At 36.8% G+C, this 15563-nt stretch overlaps 1 protein-coding gene across 4 annotated transcripts in view; it reads right to left on the bottom strand.

The window, feature by feature from the left end:
• Positions 1–504: 504 nt before the first annotated feature.
• The window catches only part of LOC136848632 (probable N-acetylgalactosaminyltransferase 9), a 328259-nt gene continuing 313200 nt past the window's right edge, over positions 505–15563 (bottom strand). For 2 of the 4 annotated variants that reach the window (XM_067121031.1, XM_067121033.1), the window contains exons 10-11: positions 14910–15053; positions 4611–6651 (exon numbers count right to left, since the gene is read on the bottom strand). In XM_067121031.1, the coding sequence (XP_066977132.1) occupies positions 6505–6651; positions 14910–15053 (291 nt within the window). In that variant the 3' untranslated portion in view covers positions 4611–6504. Of the gene's footprint in view, positions 6652–14909; positions 15054–15563 lie in introns of all 4 variants that reach the window. The other 2 variants (XM_067121032.1, XM_067121034.1) reach the window with 2 other exon arrangements.

Below are 15563 nucleotides of genomic sequence, written 5' to 3'. Positions count from 1 at the left end.
AGAAGAACTAGCATGTTAACAAAAGGCATGGTTGAAATTATATTACTGAGAAAACACACACAGAAAGATAGCAGTAATGTAGAAAATTACATATTAAACAATATTATGAAAGTGAAAATAAAATTACCGTAGTTACTTATAAGTAACCTGAAAGTGGAAGGCAGCATGAGAAGATATCTTAAAACACTAATATCACAACATAATTAAGAAATTCAACTGAACTGACTAAAAGGCTATCCTCAGAAACCAACGCCATTGACTTGATTGTACCAAGTCTCACAAAAAAGTGAAGCTGAAGCACAAGGTAGAACCAGTAAGCATGATGGCCCATGCATAGTGGAAATTGTCTGAATTATGACAGATACGAGTCCAGTGAGACTGGGACTCCAGCATCTTAGAAATGCTTAGCATGATCAATGGGGTTCTGATGAAATAAACTCATTTTCAGAACTCAGGGTCTCGAATATTTATGGTTGAAGAGGTCAAATAATAATAAGAGCCAAATACTGAAAAATAGCCTTTATTCTCACACCTATAATCCAACATTGCACACAGGATGGTGCATGAATACTAAATATCACAACATTACACACAATATGCAAAATACTTTCAATTAAAAAAATCACAAATAAAGTAAAAGCTTGTGAGTTACAAAAAAGTACAAATTTATGGTATCTTCCTTTTATACAGTCTTGTAAAATGAATGTATGCTTTTCTAGCGATGGATTCAACTGTTCATCGTGTGCTTTACCATTTTCAAGATCATACTTAATGTGTCTTGTTTTACAGTTATTTTTTCTTAATACCTTCTAGACATAACCTTTCATTGCAATATACAGTGTGGTCCCTATGAAATATTAATACTATATATTAGCTGAGGTTCCAAGCAAAGTTTACTCTTGATAATTTGCCAGGGATTATAGAACTTGCTTAATGTGATTAAGTAAATTTTGTTTCATGCTATGTATGTTTGAGGAATCTTGGTTAGTTTAAGTCTTCAGTGCAACCGTGAAAAGCTGGTTGAAACAAATTGAATAGTCTGTAATAGCATGTAAAAAAGAAATAATGAAAAAAAAATGGTAATAATGTACAACATAACCACAAAATGCTTGAAGCACACTAGACATCATGATTGTCTTGGAAACCTTGATGGACAATACTGTTTAATACTGTGGACTTTAAGATGCTATCAATAGATGTGTGTTCCTGGTTAGAAGAGTGTTTATTATTAAAAGCTGTAAAATATTGTTTTGGAAATGTATGAAATACTTTTTATGTAACCGGCTTACCTAATATATTCATGTACAACCTATGACATTAATATTACAACAATCAGTAAAATATACGGTACTTTGTGTAATGAAAAAATATAACCAAAGTACTAGTTAATATCTTTGACTGAGCAACACTGTATTTTCAAGAATCTAATAAAAGATTTAAAGTATGTGAAAAAGAAGCTTAAAAAAAGGTTGAGTTGAAAATGAGAAATACAGAATGGTATGCATAAGAAGGAATGTAATAAAAATAATACCTTTCAGACACTGCATCTGCATGCAATGCTTCATGGTAAAAAAAAACCCTATCTAACTTTGCACTTCATCTTTTATAATTAATACTCTTGAATCATAAATACCTTGTTATTAGACTGTCAAGTTAGGTATCCCTATCATCCTTAATGATGGCTTGTGCAGTGTGTGTGCACTACATTTGAAAGTACTGTATAGTACTGTACTGTACTGTACTTACATCAATATCATGTTCTGCACAATAGCTGTCAACTAAGTTCTAATATCTACAAATAACATTGCTACAAAGAACGAGTTGAATACTGTATACTCAAATATGATACACAAAAAAATACAATAATTTTTGTGAAATTCATAACATCAGAAATTATGTTAGGTGTAATCAAGATTTATCAAAACAACTTTCTGTCCTTTTTGGAAATGTTAAAAGATCCACAGTTGTACACTTGTATATTTGTAATTATAATAAGGGAGCTTACACATGTTTTTTCAACATCACTTTCCAGCTCTTTTTTTCACTGTTCAGTCTAAGTAATAGTATATAAATACTGTACTGTATATGAGTATACAGATTATACAACATCAAATCTTTTAACTAAACAGATTTATCCACTGATATTTTCTCAGTCGTGTACGAGAGAATAGCAGTTATTAAATACAGTACAAGAAGTATACACTTTACACATTTAGAATGACTGACTTAGCAAAAAATTATCTATTAAATATGTGAATGACTGCATAATCAAAACATTGTACAGTATATTAGTAAATTATGTAAGGTGGAGGAAACCAAAGCAAAATTATAAAGCTTCTTAGGGACAGGAGAAAAAAAATTACAGATGTGAGGAGAAAAGATCAGTACAATGCTGTAGTATTAAGTATTTATTGTAAAAAGTTAGTTTTACATTGAGATTATACATGCATTCTAAAAGAGGTGAAGTAGAAAAAATCTGTAGTGAATATAGAAAGATGGCATTTAGCACCAGGCTATTTATTAAGGCCTTCCTTCAGCTCACCTTCACCACCACAGCAGCTCTGTTGGCTCCATACATGCAGAGGTGATAGGACAGTAAAAGCAGTGACAGTGATGGACTTGAGAATATTTGGGAAAAAGCTTTCTTCTATTAACAGTCCTAGTTCAATTTGCTTTTATGGCCCCTGATCAATACAGATAAATATAATAATTATATACTTATTTTGTGATGCATGAATGTAAGTTTAACAAAATCCTAACTGTATGAAATATAATAATTATATACTTATTTTGTGATGCATGAATGTAAGTTTAACAAAATCCTAACTGTATGAGAAAAGAAAAACAAAATCCTAACTGTATGAGAAAAGAAAATTATGAATTTATGAAAATTTGCTTAAACCTTGTTTAAATACGTACTTCGCTATGTTAGAGAGTATGCAGAGTCCAGGTGATGAGCCCCTCATACACATACGATACAAGTATGTAAAGGGAAAGGTCAAAGCCTTGCATTAAATATACAGTGTTTATACATGTAAAATATAGACTGGTCAAAGTTAATTATTTTGGTCAATAATTGCTTCATGATGGATTTTCCCTTTGGTTATTAAAAAATATACAGTATTTAAAATCTTCTTGGAATACCTCTTTCATTAAAAAAAGTGAATTCATATGGGGAACAGTTCTTGTCAACTTTGATTGGTCTATATTTATTATACACTTTTGGGGGATAGAGTTCTTGTCAACTTTGATGGGTCTATAATTATTATACATTCATATATTGCTTTTGCTTGTACCCATACATATTTTAGTATGTGTGTATGAGGGCTTTAAGATTTTGATGTTATTAAAGAGTGAAGTATCCAAACAAGGTGTAAATAAATTATTTTTTTTTTGGAATTGATTTATTTGTTTATATTGAAGAGTGAAGTATCCAAACAAGGTGTAAATAAATTAGTTTTTTGGAATGGATTTATTTGTCTTTTTGGTAATAAAATTTTGATTAACACATACTTGTTTTCTAATTGTGTCAGGGTTATTATACCGATGTTTATACCCCACATTCAAGTGTATGAATATAATTATCTGTCAATCAGCCATGGGCCATAAAAGCAGTCCTTAGGGTGGAAGGGTAACATGATGCACCCTTCTCCCCTGCAGCTGATGGAGTCCATCGTTGTCCCAGTGCTTAATGTTCAATTACCCATACAGTACTATCATCTGTGCATGTAACCAGCTGACAGAGCTGTTGTAGCTGTATGTGATGGTGAAGATGGCCTAAAGGAAGGCCTTTAACCATAATTTGGTTTGAAATCCAGGATTAAATATATTCATAATGTCAACTAAAAACTCTATGTCCATTTATAAGCTCAGTGTATAAGGAACTTACTCAAGGAGATAGTCTACGCATGGTATTGCCATCTTCTGTCATTGTGATATTTTTCTCTTGTCCTTAAAATGTCTCAAGATTTTGCTGTATAATAACTTTTACTTTTGCAATAGTAATCCCCTTGACCCTCTTATTTGTCGTTACAATTCACCATTTTGTCTAGATGCACTATTGCTTTAATTCCATTGCAACCTCAGAATTACAACTTGCAGTTAGTGGTATATATATTTCATTAGCTGCCTGTTTGAAACTCTTCTTGTCATATTAAATTTTTTTTTTCATTCCATCACTACTTAAGAATATTACATTGCTATTCATGCATCTTGCATATTTTTTAGCAAAAAATTATATCTAATTACAATGAAGTCACTATTTTGTTTTCAACCATATTCAGATCTTACTTGAGATAGTTGTAGCTCTGAAATATCTACCTTATATCAGCATCAGTACATCAAACTGTTACCTATGTAGCTATGACTAGTTATTTGCAAATTGTTGTGAAACCTATGTATTATTCCCTTCATTAGAATCTTTTAGTTTTTAAACATGGAGTTTTATATCCAAATCAGGCACATGGAACTCAAGTGATTCAAAAAGAAAATGTCATTTCAACCTTTTCTGCAAATATTCCTACAAAGGACAGTTCACATTGCTGTACATCTCCATATGTGTAATGATATGTTTAGTGATCTTATATTGACTGAGTATGAAATTAATAATATTTTTCTTTTTAAAAACAGAACCGTTTCTTTATTAATTAATACTTCTCACATTGTCGCAACACTCCACTGACATCTAATGATGAATAAACACACCTGCATCTTTACTGCATCAGATGTTACAGGTAAGAAAGCTAACATTTACACAGTTGTTACTCACTATATTCACTATTTTTTGTGTGAAATGGATAAGTAATCATTCTAAATTTGTAGTACCAGTATTCCACTATGCTAATGTCTCAAAACATATTCCACTTACTCTAAAAGTTGAGCAAAACATTATGTTATTAACTTCAACAAGAAATGGGAATCAAAATACTGCAGTAATTTATTATAAAGGATGATTCAGAGTATTCCCTTATGACATTAGTGACTCATCAGCCATCAGACAGACAAAACATTATGCTTCCTTCACTTCATGTAAAACCCAGTAGAACAGTCAAACAAATTTTACAGCTATTACTTCCATATGATTTCTATTACGTATTATTAACGAGATAATTTGTATTTTAATACAGTACTACGGTCAGAAATGAAATGCAGTTAAATAAAAATGAAGTGCAGTTCAACATTGAATTCAAATAATTTCTGTACAGTACCTGAAATTTAGTTTAATGAAGGAACAAAATCTTATATAACATAAATCACTAAAAATGCTTTGCTATCAATATGAATTCAGCAAAAATATAATCACCACAGCAAAAAAATTTATATTGTCTTGAACTCATCCATCAGTTAGTATACATAAAGAGTATTTACCATAAACTTACCTTAGCACTCATTTCTCAATGTATAATTTCAATATTATGTTCAGTAAGTAGATGCGGTCTCTTCCTGAATATTATTAACATTCTAATTTCAAGATTAAATCTTTAAGGAATGTATGCTGATACAGGTATTCACTCAAAATTATAGTTTCAGAAACACTACCAGTTGCTGGTATATTGTATGGCAAGTGAGGTATAGGAGTATATAATTTATTTCATTGTGTTGTATGGCAATGTATGGAAAGTATAAATCATTAATTTGCTTGTAACTTACCTTTACATGAATAGCAAAATAATTTTTGCTTCCTTTCATTCAGAAAAAAATCAAACTTCTATCATAAAAATGTAATTTACAAAGGTTTGTTGGTTAAGAAATGTCCTAACTATAATTCAGTCTGAATCATTTCTAGTGTTAGTTACCATTAAATATAACTCTTAACTATGCATTTGTCATTTACAATGGGTAATTACTACTACCATTCTCCATATCTTGAGTTACAAAATGATAAGGAACATAGTGATAAGAGATCATACAGATTTATGTTAATCTAAAATATCTGAATGACATTAAATAATCATTAGACTATCTCTACTTTGTTTTACAAGCACAGCTTTGTAAGTTTCAAACTTCGATAGATCACAGCACATACCATTGACTCTGTAAGCATTTACAGTGGAATATAAAATAAAGTGGATTTTTAGCAATAAGCTAGTTCTACCTTAAAGTAGCATGCTGAAGTGCAAATAGATAAAACATAGATATTTTGATTTTGTAAGTAATTCAGACAATTTCCTCCAAAATTTCAAAGCATTTACAAGTTTCTAGGAAAACGTTTCTCAACAAATTACATACAACAAATGTCTCATGAAAAGGAAGAACAAAGCAAATACAGTACTGTACAGGGTATTGTGATTAGGTGCTGCATGAGGTGCTGGTTCATCACAAAACACAAAATGACTTGTGCTATTGATTGTATGAGTAGGATATGTATGTACATTCTCAAGCAGTCACACCTAAATGCTATAGAGGGGTTTCAACTAGCTTGCAGCTAAAAATCCAGTGCCAATATAAAACTAAAAACTTAACAAACTACACACTCAATTCATTATTACACTAAATAAATAAATCCTAATAGGAACCAGATAAAACATAATGGTCAAACCACCACTGCTGCGTTCTTGAATTTGAACAATCTGTTACAAATACGTCATCCATTGACTGCTTATCACCTCTATCTAAGCATTTGTTTGTAGCCTTATGAACAATGTGCCCAGTCTGCAATAAATGTAAAAGAAAATAGTGTTAAAATGAAGATCTAGTCACATAAATAGGCTGGCATCACAAAAGTAAGTCATGGATGCCAAAAAATGTTCTGAAAATATTGTAAAGTGAACCAAGTTTTATTTGCTTTATCTGCATGTCATTAAATGAACTGGCACTCACATTATAACATACATACAGTATAAAAATACAACTTACATGACACAGTGTCAGGCTGCTTTTTCTGGGTATCTTTTTGTTAGCAATGCATCTTACTTGCCTTTGGCAGAAATCAAAACATTTATTACTAAAGAAATTCTTGTTAGACTGTCATATATACTGGTAGTACTTTACTAATTTTTTAAAAGCATAAAATGAGGAAAAATTTGGCCACAGATTTCTATGCACTATACAGTATTCAAATTTCTGGTGGCATATTTTTTAATAATCAGAACTGATGATCTTACTGTACATAGCTCTGTTGTGAAAACAGAGACAGTTTTATTACATGATAAGGTATCAGATCTTAAATGGGAATTCCATAAGTTTTGTGAACTTTGGGTTCTATAGGCTTTGTTAACTTAGCGTGTCTGCATAGGCTAGGCATAAATTACAGGGTTATTATAGGGATTCTGGGGTAGCCTAATTTAAGCTAAGCATACTAAAACACTTTATTTTCATTTTGCAGAAACTGGCACCTCCCTTGGACATGGTGTGAATAAAAAAAAAAGGGGGGGGTATGCACTACAGTACTGTATTTGTAATCTGGTTGCAGGACTTTATGAAATGGTACAGCTGCATATTGTGCTATCTACTTTTATATCTGTTGTTCAATATTTGTCTCTGTTGTGGTAGTAACTGTCAGAGAGAGATGTCATTTCCTCATGACAATGTATTAATTTTTGGTCTGTGGTTTCATTAACTGTTGATTTATTAGTTCTGTCTTGGCATGGCATGGGTGGTTTTTTGTTTTTACTAGTAGTAGTAAAGGCTTGATTTTGTTTCACTTTTCATATTGTTGGGTTTTATTTTTGTTTCTAACTGTTTGGAGATTAATTTACTAATTTTTTTTTTCATACTCTGTATTTATTTTCTACATTTCCTTGGTCTTTCTCCTTGGGAAAATAAGCTCTAAGTGTAGATACTATAATCTATATGTAGCATGTATTTGTCATTGTATAATGTATTCTTGCCTTCCCATGCATATAACATTGTACTGTATATTGATAAGTGGCAACCAAACACATTCAAATCCAATAACCTAGCGGTATGCCGCTTAACCTCACCGAGTTCAGTTGCTCACATGCACTGTCCTTATTATATTGTAACCTTACCTAATAAAGCACCTACATTTTAGATGGGCATGTTTCATGTCTCATCCCAACCAACATGGCGCAGTAAGGTATTATACGAAGAACTTACAAGAAGCAAGCGAAGATACAGGAGACTTACAGCAAACCAGAAGAAAACCAGCAGAGGACCACTGATCAACAGTTACCTGCTTCTCTCTTTCTCTCTCTCAGCAATGGACTTTATTTGCTGGTATGTACTGTGTATCCTATGTGCACTGTAAGGCAGTGTTAACGAGCCAACTAGCTCCAGTATTTCACGCACTGCACTTAAAAATACTGATACTGTGCATTTCTGTTAAATTCAGTTTTAAGCCTGGGCAGGGGTAAACAGAACATTATTCACAAGGGATTCTCCACATTCTCAGGATGAATGTGACAACACCCGACTCGCCCAGCGTTCACAAAACCCTGTCTTCAGTATTGTCTACAGTCCCCACCCACTCTCCATCCCCAGATGATGATACCCCAATCAGCTGATTACCTTTTGCTCATACAATACCTGGAGAAATCACGGACTGAGGATCATGCCAGGATCAGACAAGAGGAGGAAAGGAGGAGACAAAAAGAAGAGATGAGACGAAGAAAACAGGAAGAATTAAGGGACCAATGACAGAGAGGAGGATGAAATTCGCAGGCAACAGGAAGCAGACCACTACAGCAAATGCTAGCCTCCCCCTCATACAGCAAGCAACCACAGGAAGCCCCAGTACACCTCCTCCGACACTTGCAGCTCCTACCTCGCCACCAGTGTCTGGGGGTATGTCTAGTGCCTAGACATACCCCTGGGCACTGGATTAAGTGTTGAAAAATTCTTGGATGCCCTTCAAGAACACATCAAGAGCCTTCACAGTGAGAATGTATACCCATAGGGAGCTGCTCACCTGCAAACAGTCAGAGTCTTTATCAGACTTTAACATAAGACTCGAGAATATTGCAGAGGAAGTTGATGTCTGTCCTGGTAGCTCTTCAGTTTGTGAGCAAACCCAGAAGAATATGACCATCCTCATGGGAATCAGGGATGAAGAACTGACTGAGAAACTCATAGCCCTCGACACCAACACTTCTCTACAGGACATTATCATCATGTGTCGCACCTATAAGGCCACCAGGAAGGCCACTTCTGCAATTCGTGCTTCGCCCTCTCTAACTACAGGAAGCAGAAGAAACATGGAAAGGGTGCCACCCTTACCACACCATCACAATGTTTCATACCAGTCGTGCAACCACACCCACGTATACACGGAGAAGTGTCCAGCAGCAGACAGCACTTGCAGCAACTGCGCCACATGGGGCACTGGGCCAAGGCACAGAGGTGCCCCGCCAGACAGGTCCAGTGCCGCCACTGCAACCGACAGGGACATTACAACAAGCACTGCCAGAAGAAGACAAGGGATGACAAACAGGGTGCCACTTCCAGAGCCAAGCCTACACCACCCTCTCCGAGCAAGAACCCCAGCTGTCATCGGATGGGAAGACCCTCTTCTGTCAGGACACCGCAGCCAATTGCCATTTCCCTCTTGTATGGTGACATCACATACAGGACACCGGTGCTGTCTTCTGTTATGGGCCCTCAGCATCTCGACCATCTGCGCATTCCTAGGAGCACACTACAACCTCCACCAGTCACCCTGATGTTCAGTGCAGATGGCTCTACGATGACACCTGCCTTTGGATCCCTCACAGCCATTCTCACCTTAGCTGAGAGATTCTGTTGAACGAGGATTCAAGTCCATGAAGGTGTCCGAACACCACTGCTGTCATATCCACTGCAAAGAGTTGGCCATTGTTCTGCCAGAGTTTCCCAGACCTATTCTGGATGTTACCCATGTCAATAGGTGTTCAGAGCTGCCTCTTCATGCCACCACGTCGCCTGCCAAAGCCAGAAACTTTTTTATACAAGTTCAAGGACATGCTGATCTCTAAGGAAGAATTGAAGAAAGCCCCACTCAAGCCGATGGAAGGACCCTCAATGCGAATCTATCTTAAGGAAGATGCTGTACCTTTCGCCACCAATGCATCTTGCCAGATACTATATGCCTTCTGGGAACAAGTCAAGGCAGAGCTGGAATTCATGGTAAATCAGGGTATCATTAAGCCTGCCAGTGACGAACCCTCAGATTGGTGTCACCCGCTCGTTGTAGTATCTAAGGACAAAGGCATTCGAATCACCATTGATGTCAAGAACCTCAATAGCCAAGTAAAATGCCCAGCCCACCCATCGCCCTCACTGTTGTCTAGCATCTGCAGATTTGATCCGAAGGCCAAGTTCTTCACCACTGCAGATGCCCTGCATGGGTACTGGCAAATGCAACTTGCAGAGGAGGATCAAAAGTTAAACACATCCATCACACTCTATGGCCAATTTCAGCATTGCAGAGGTTCAATGGGATTTGCAGCCACAGGAGATTCCTACTGCCTTCTGCAAGGTGTCATGAATTGCGTCGAGGTAGTTGATGACATCCTGCTGTTTGGCGAAGATTTCCCAAACCATCTACGCCAAAACCATGAGATGTTAATAAGGTGCTGCGAGTTTGGCATCACACTTAACAAGTACAAGTTGGTGGTCGCTGCCTCCAGTGTTACCTTCTGCAGATGTCAAATCTCCAAAGACGGCATTTCAGCGGACCCCGAGAAAGTAGCAGCAATCAAGGACTTCCCTACACTGACGAGCTTGATGGATCTTAGTTCATTCATGGGGTTAGTGAACCAATTGGCCAACTTTACGCCTGAGATAGCTAACGCAGCTCAGCCTCTCAGACCCCCTTAGGACGGAGCATTTCGCCGAGTGAAGACTGCTTTGGCTTGCCCACCAGTCCTTGCCCCCTTCTCGACTCAACAGACTAGGATGTGCCCTTCTACAGGGCCATGGCAATGAAAGACTCCTCTTAGTAGTGTGACTCTTGTTTCCTCACAGATGATGAGACATGCTACACCACAATCAAGTTGGAGGATGTTAGCTGTAACCTGGGCTATGTGCAAATGAAAACTATATCTTATAGGCCTCCACAACGTTTTACATTGATGACAAACCGTCGCCCACTGATGCCAATTCTCAGCCAGTACACTCTGGATGAGGTCAAGAATCCAAGTTTGCAATGCCTCAAGGAGAAAATCTCACCATATCTGTTTACAGCAGTGTGGCATATGGGCAAGCAGCTTGGCATGCCCAACGCCCTGTAGAGTGCCCCCGTCGGCCAGCTCACACCACAAGATGACAAACTGTTCACTGGCCAGGAATTGACTCTGACAACACAACTACTGTCCAAGCTTGCAAGCCTTGCCAGGTTTTACAACCCAGCCCCCAGCAGGAACCTCTTCAAAACGACGACCAAGTACTGTCCAAGCTTGCAAGCCTTGCCAGGTTTTAAAACCCAGCCACCAGCAGGAACCTCTTCAAAACGACGACCACCCCACTAGGCCCTTCGAGTCTGTGTCAGCAGACTTCTTCATCGTCACAGGGAAGTCATTCCTAGTCATGACCGACAGGCTTTCTGGCTGGCCTGTGGTTGCCCATGCTACAGTGACACTAATGCCTCTGCAACAGTAGGGATGTTCTGCTGATATTTCATGGAAGTCGGTGTCCCACTTTGCCTCAGGACCGACAGTGGACCTCAATTCACCAGCCATGGTGGAGAGTACATCTCATTACTTCCCTACACTACCCGCAGTCCAATGGCCATGCCGAGGCCACTGTGAAGGCTGTGAAACATCATCTTATGCTGAAGACAGAGCCCCCCGACAACATTGACTGTGAAGACTTTGACCGTGGCCTCTTGGAAATTACGGAACACTCCAAACTTCACGGGCCACTCCCTGGCACTAAATATATATGGCCACCCACTGCGCTCCTGTGTGTCTGCTCATCTTCAGTTATTCTTGTAGGAATGGCTCAAGAAAGCCGAGGACTGCAATCACTGTGCTGCTGCCAGAGCCGAACTTGTACAGAGGTCATACAATCAACATGCAAGTCCCCTACCCAGACTAGAAGTTGGACAGTTAGTCAGGATCCAGGATCTGACTTCTCACCTTTGGGACAAGGTTGGGATCGTCAGGATTCATGGCAGGTCAAGGGACTATGAAGTACATCTCCCCAGCAGACAAGTATACTGGAGGAACTGGCACTTCCTGTACCCAGTACCAACCCTTGGTGCTGGCCCTCTACCTCACATCCTTGTAGACCTTCACATGGATACAAGAGAGACCTCTGACAGCCCTCCTACAGCCCCACGTTGATCTCCCAGGTTTTCCAGGTGAAGAACCCACTCGAGATGGGACTATGAGCATGAAGGGGGGAGGGAGATGTAGATACCATAATCTTTATGTAACATGTATTTGTCATTGTATAACGTATTCTTGCCTCCCATGTACATAACGTATATTGATAAGTGGCAACTTATCACACGTATATTGATAAGTGGCAACCAAAAGCATTCAATCCAATGCCTAGCAGTACGCTGCTTCCTCTCTTCGAGTTCGGTTGCTCATACACATTGTCCTTGTTATATTGTAACCTAACCTAATAAAGAACCTACATTTTAGATGAGCTTGTTTCACGTCTCATCCCAACCAACGCCAAGTGGATTGTGATTTATGACATTCACTTTTTTGACATACTGTACATGCTTCCTGTTTCTATAATTTTCATTGTTTAGTTATGAATTTGGAGGTAAGAGCTGTTTTGGTATGCAGGAGTTTTTGCTGGGTCAAGGAGTTCCCTTAAGATTTATTTCTGGTTTATCATCTGAAGCTGACAGGCCAGTGCAAGACCACAGTTATGGTTCTTTTACATCGTCTGTGGAATGATATTCTGATCTACCTTCAGCATATATTTACTTTGGCATCTTTTTTTTTTTTTTTTTAGTATACAGTACTTAATTTATAATATAATTTATGCTACCTGTTTGACTTAATTTATAATATAATTTATGCTACCTGTTTGGGATAATTTATGCTATCTGTTTAGGAAGGCTGAATTTATAGTATAATTTACACTGTACCTGTTTAGGGATGTAAAATTGTAATTCTCTGCAAGGATTTTGATTTTAATTTTGTCTGTCCTGTAAATTTTTCAGATAATTTTCAATATGGTATTTCTACTTTTATTTCACAAAACTCAAGGTCACAGGCATTATTATATTTTAGGATGAAATCCAAGAGTAAGCTTAGCTATAGTAGTTATTCTTTCTTCTCCTCTATTTGGGGATCAACCACAGTTCCTTGAATTTGCTTAATTTTGTCCGTCCTTGTCATATTTACGTCATTGCCAAATTTCTTTGTTTTTTGGAGACTACAAAATGGTTATTGTGGTCATTTCAATGGCCACTTTAGTTAGTTATGTAATTTCTTTTGCAGGACAACCTGTCAGAACTTTCTCCTTTATAATTTTGCAGAAAATATCCTTCTGTCTGATTTACATAAGAATGGTGACAAAATATCAAGACCAAACAGACTTCTTAAAATGTGAAAGAAGAATTTATACCGTATAAAGTCATATTACTTCTTTCCTTTATTCACTGTCCTTTTGGTTGTAGGACTCAAGAGTACAGTACAGCAATTTAACTTGAGCCTTTGGTTTGTTTTTTTTGTTGGGTTATCCATATTTCTTGCTGTTCCAAGTTTGTCGTTATTTTCAATATTGTACTTGACGCGATAATAAAAAATATTTCATGCAGGAGGAACTCCCACCCTCCAAAAAGGCCATACTAGGGAAGGAAAAATAATGTTACATGTAGAGTGGGACTGTCCTAGATATCACCTGAATGTGTATCCAATCCTTAGTGCCTTAAAGGCTGTCCTATCTGTTGAGATCAGATCCAACATTGAGGGCAAGGTCTGAAATAATGTTTAGAGCAACTACTTGGATTTGGTTATAATCTAGGTCTATGCAGGTGCTCTCTCTAGTCCTCCAGCCAACCTAAAGGTGCAAGGAATAGGGGGGGGATATAGGAATAGAGTAGATACCCCCACTTCAAAATTTCTGTCATTGATGCAATAACTTTCTGAATGTACTGCAAGATTCATTATATGATGGAGCAAATATTTAAAGTATAGTATTTCACCATGAGTATGGCTAAAAATTTCAAAACCTGAAAAGTGAAAGAATTTAAAATTAAAATAACAATAAAAGATTACCGTATTTGATGGCTTATAAGACGCATGTCTGCATAGGACGCACCCCAATTTCAGCAGGACATTGAGGGAAAAAAAAATGTTTCCTAGCCTATGCTCATATGATTTTGGTAAGTAAAAACTGTAGTATTAGGTTATATGCATATTGTTTCTTACCAACAGAATCAACAAAAACATTAATAAAGAAGTTATTTACCACATTTATATTTATCAAAAATGATTGCAACACATTCATTTGTAAACATTGTTTCTTACCGGCAGAATCAACAAAAACATTAATAAAGCCATGTTGTTATGCGTAAAGAGAATGTTAGCATGGATTGCCAACTACCAACTGAACGAAGCCTTGTTATCTGTAAAGCTCTCGAGATAATCACCAATAGGTGGCAGCACACGTACTGTAAGTCTGTAAATGTGGAATGCGGCGATGCGCTGTAGACGACGATAATGATATTAACACATTTTAATGAAAATATCGATAATAACAATGTAGATATTGATTATAATACTAGCAGTAGTAATTGCGGTGATGGTAAGTGTGATAATGATAAATAATTATAATAAACTTTGGTTTTTAATAGGTTATTAGGATAACACCGAATGTTAGGCTAGGCTACAACATCTACGTGACGTTTCATGTATAATTTCGGCCAAAATTCTTAAATTTTGAGCCTACATTATGTACATAGGACGCAGGGGGATTTTTCAGGTCATTTTTTTATTAAAAAACTGCGTCTTATACGCCGTCAAATATGGTACTTCTAGCAAAATTTACTATACAGCATACAGTACCTGAGTTAGGACCCACTCTTGATTTCCTTGACGTCCATGACATGTTGACATCTTCACATTTTCATAAGTTTTGGCAAAGAAAGTTGGCACTTCCGCACAAACTTCTTCTCGTCGCAGTTCTCCAGTTTTAGTAAAGGACATAAACTGGAAAAGATACTTTGTAAATGTGTTTGATCTAGAGTCATAAATACAATAACTAGCAAATAGGCAAAGTTACAAAAATACCTTGCAGTACAGTATTTTTTATTTCGTTAACATTTTTTTAAGGTAAATGTTTATGCAGGATTTATCTATAAAAGGGATTGGTTAAGCAAGTTTATAAATAATGACAACTGAATCTGAACTTTTTAAGGATACACTGAAGATAAGATATTAAAAATTTCATTTCTTATGTTTATATTTTCATGTCAGGTGACACATGTACATATGTTTTACTTTTAATAAATATGTATTTAATATTTTCATATAACTAAAACAGATTTTGACGTAGGAAAAACCTATTTTTGGTAGTCGCTGTTGAGTCCTCAAGGAGTTACCTTCCATGGTCTACCGGAGCTCCATGGTGACCAAACTAATATCAAAGAATTCTCTTCTAGTTGGTCTTTTGGCCAGGTATTGTGTCGTAATGATTAACATTATAACACATGATGGAGT

This window comes from Macrobrachium rosenbergii, chromosome 19 (genome assembly GCF_040412425.1).
Source record: "Macrobrachium rosenbergii isolate ZJJX-2024 chromosome 19, ASM4041242v1, whole genome shotgun sequence".
Lineage (NCBI taxonomy): Eukaryota > Metazoa > Arthropoda > Malacostraca > Decapoda > Palaemonidae > Macrobrachium > Macrobrachium rosenbergii.
The sequence above is the reverse complement of the archived record's forward strand: the minus strand, read 5'-3'. Positions and strand labels throughout refer to the sequence as shown.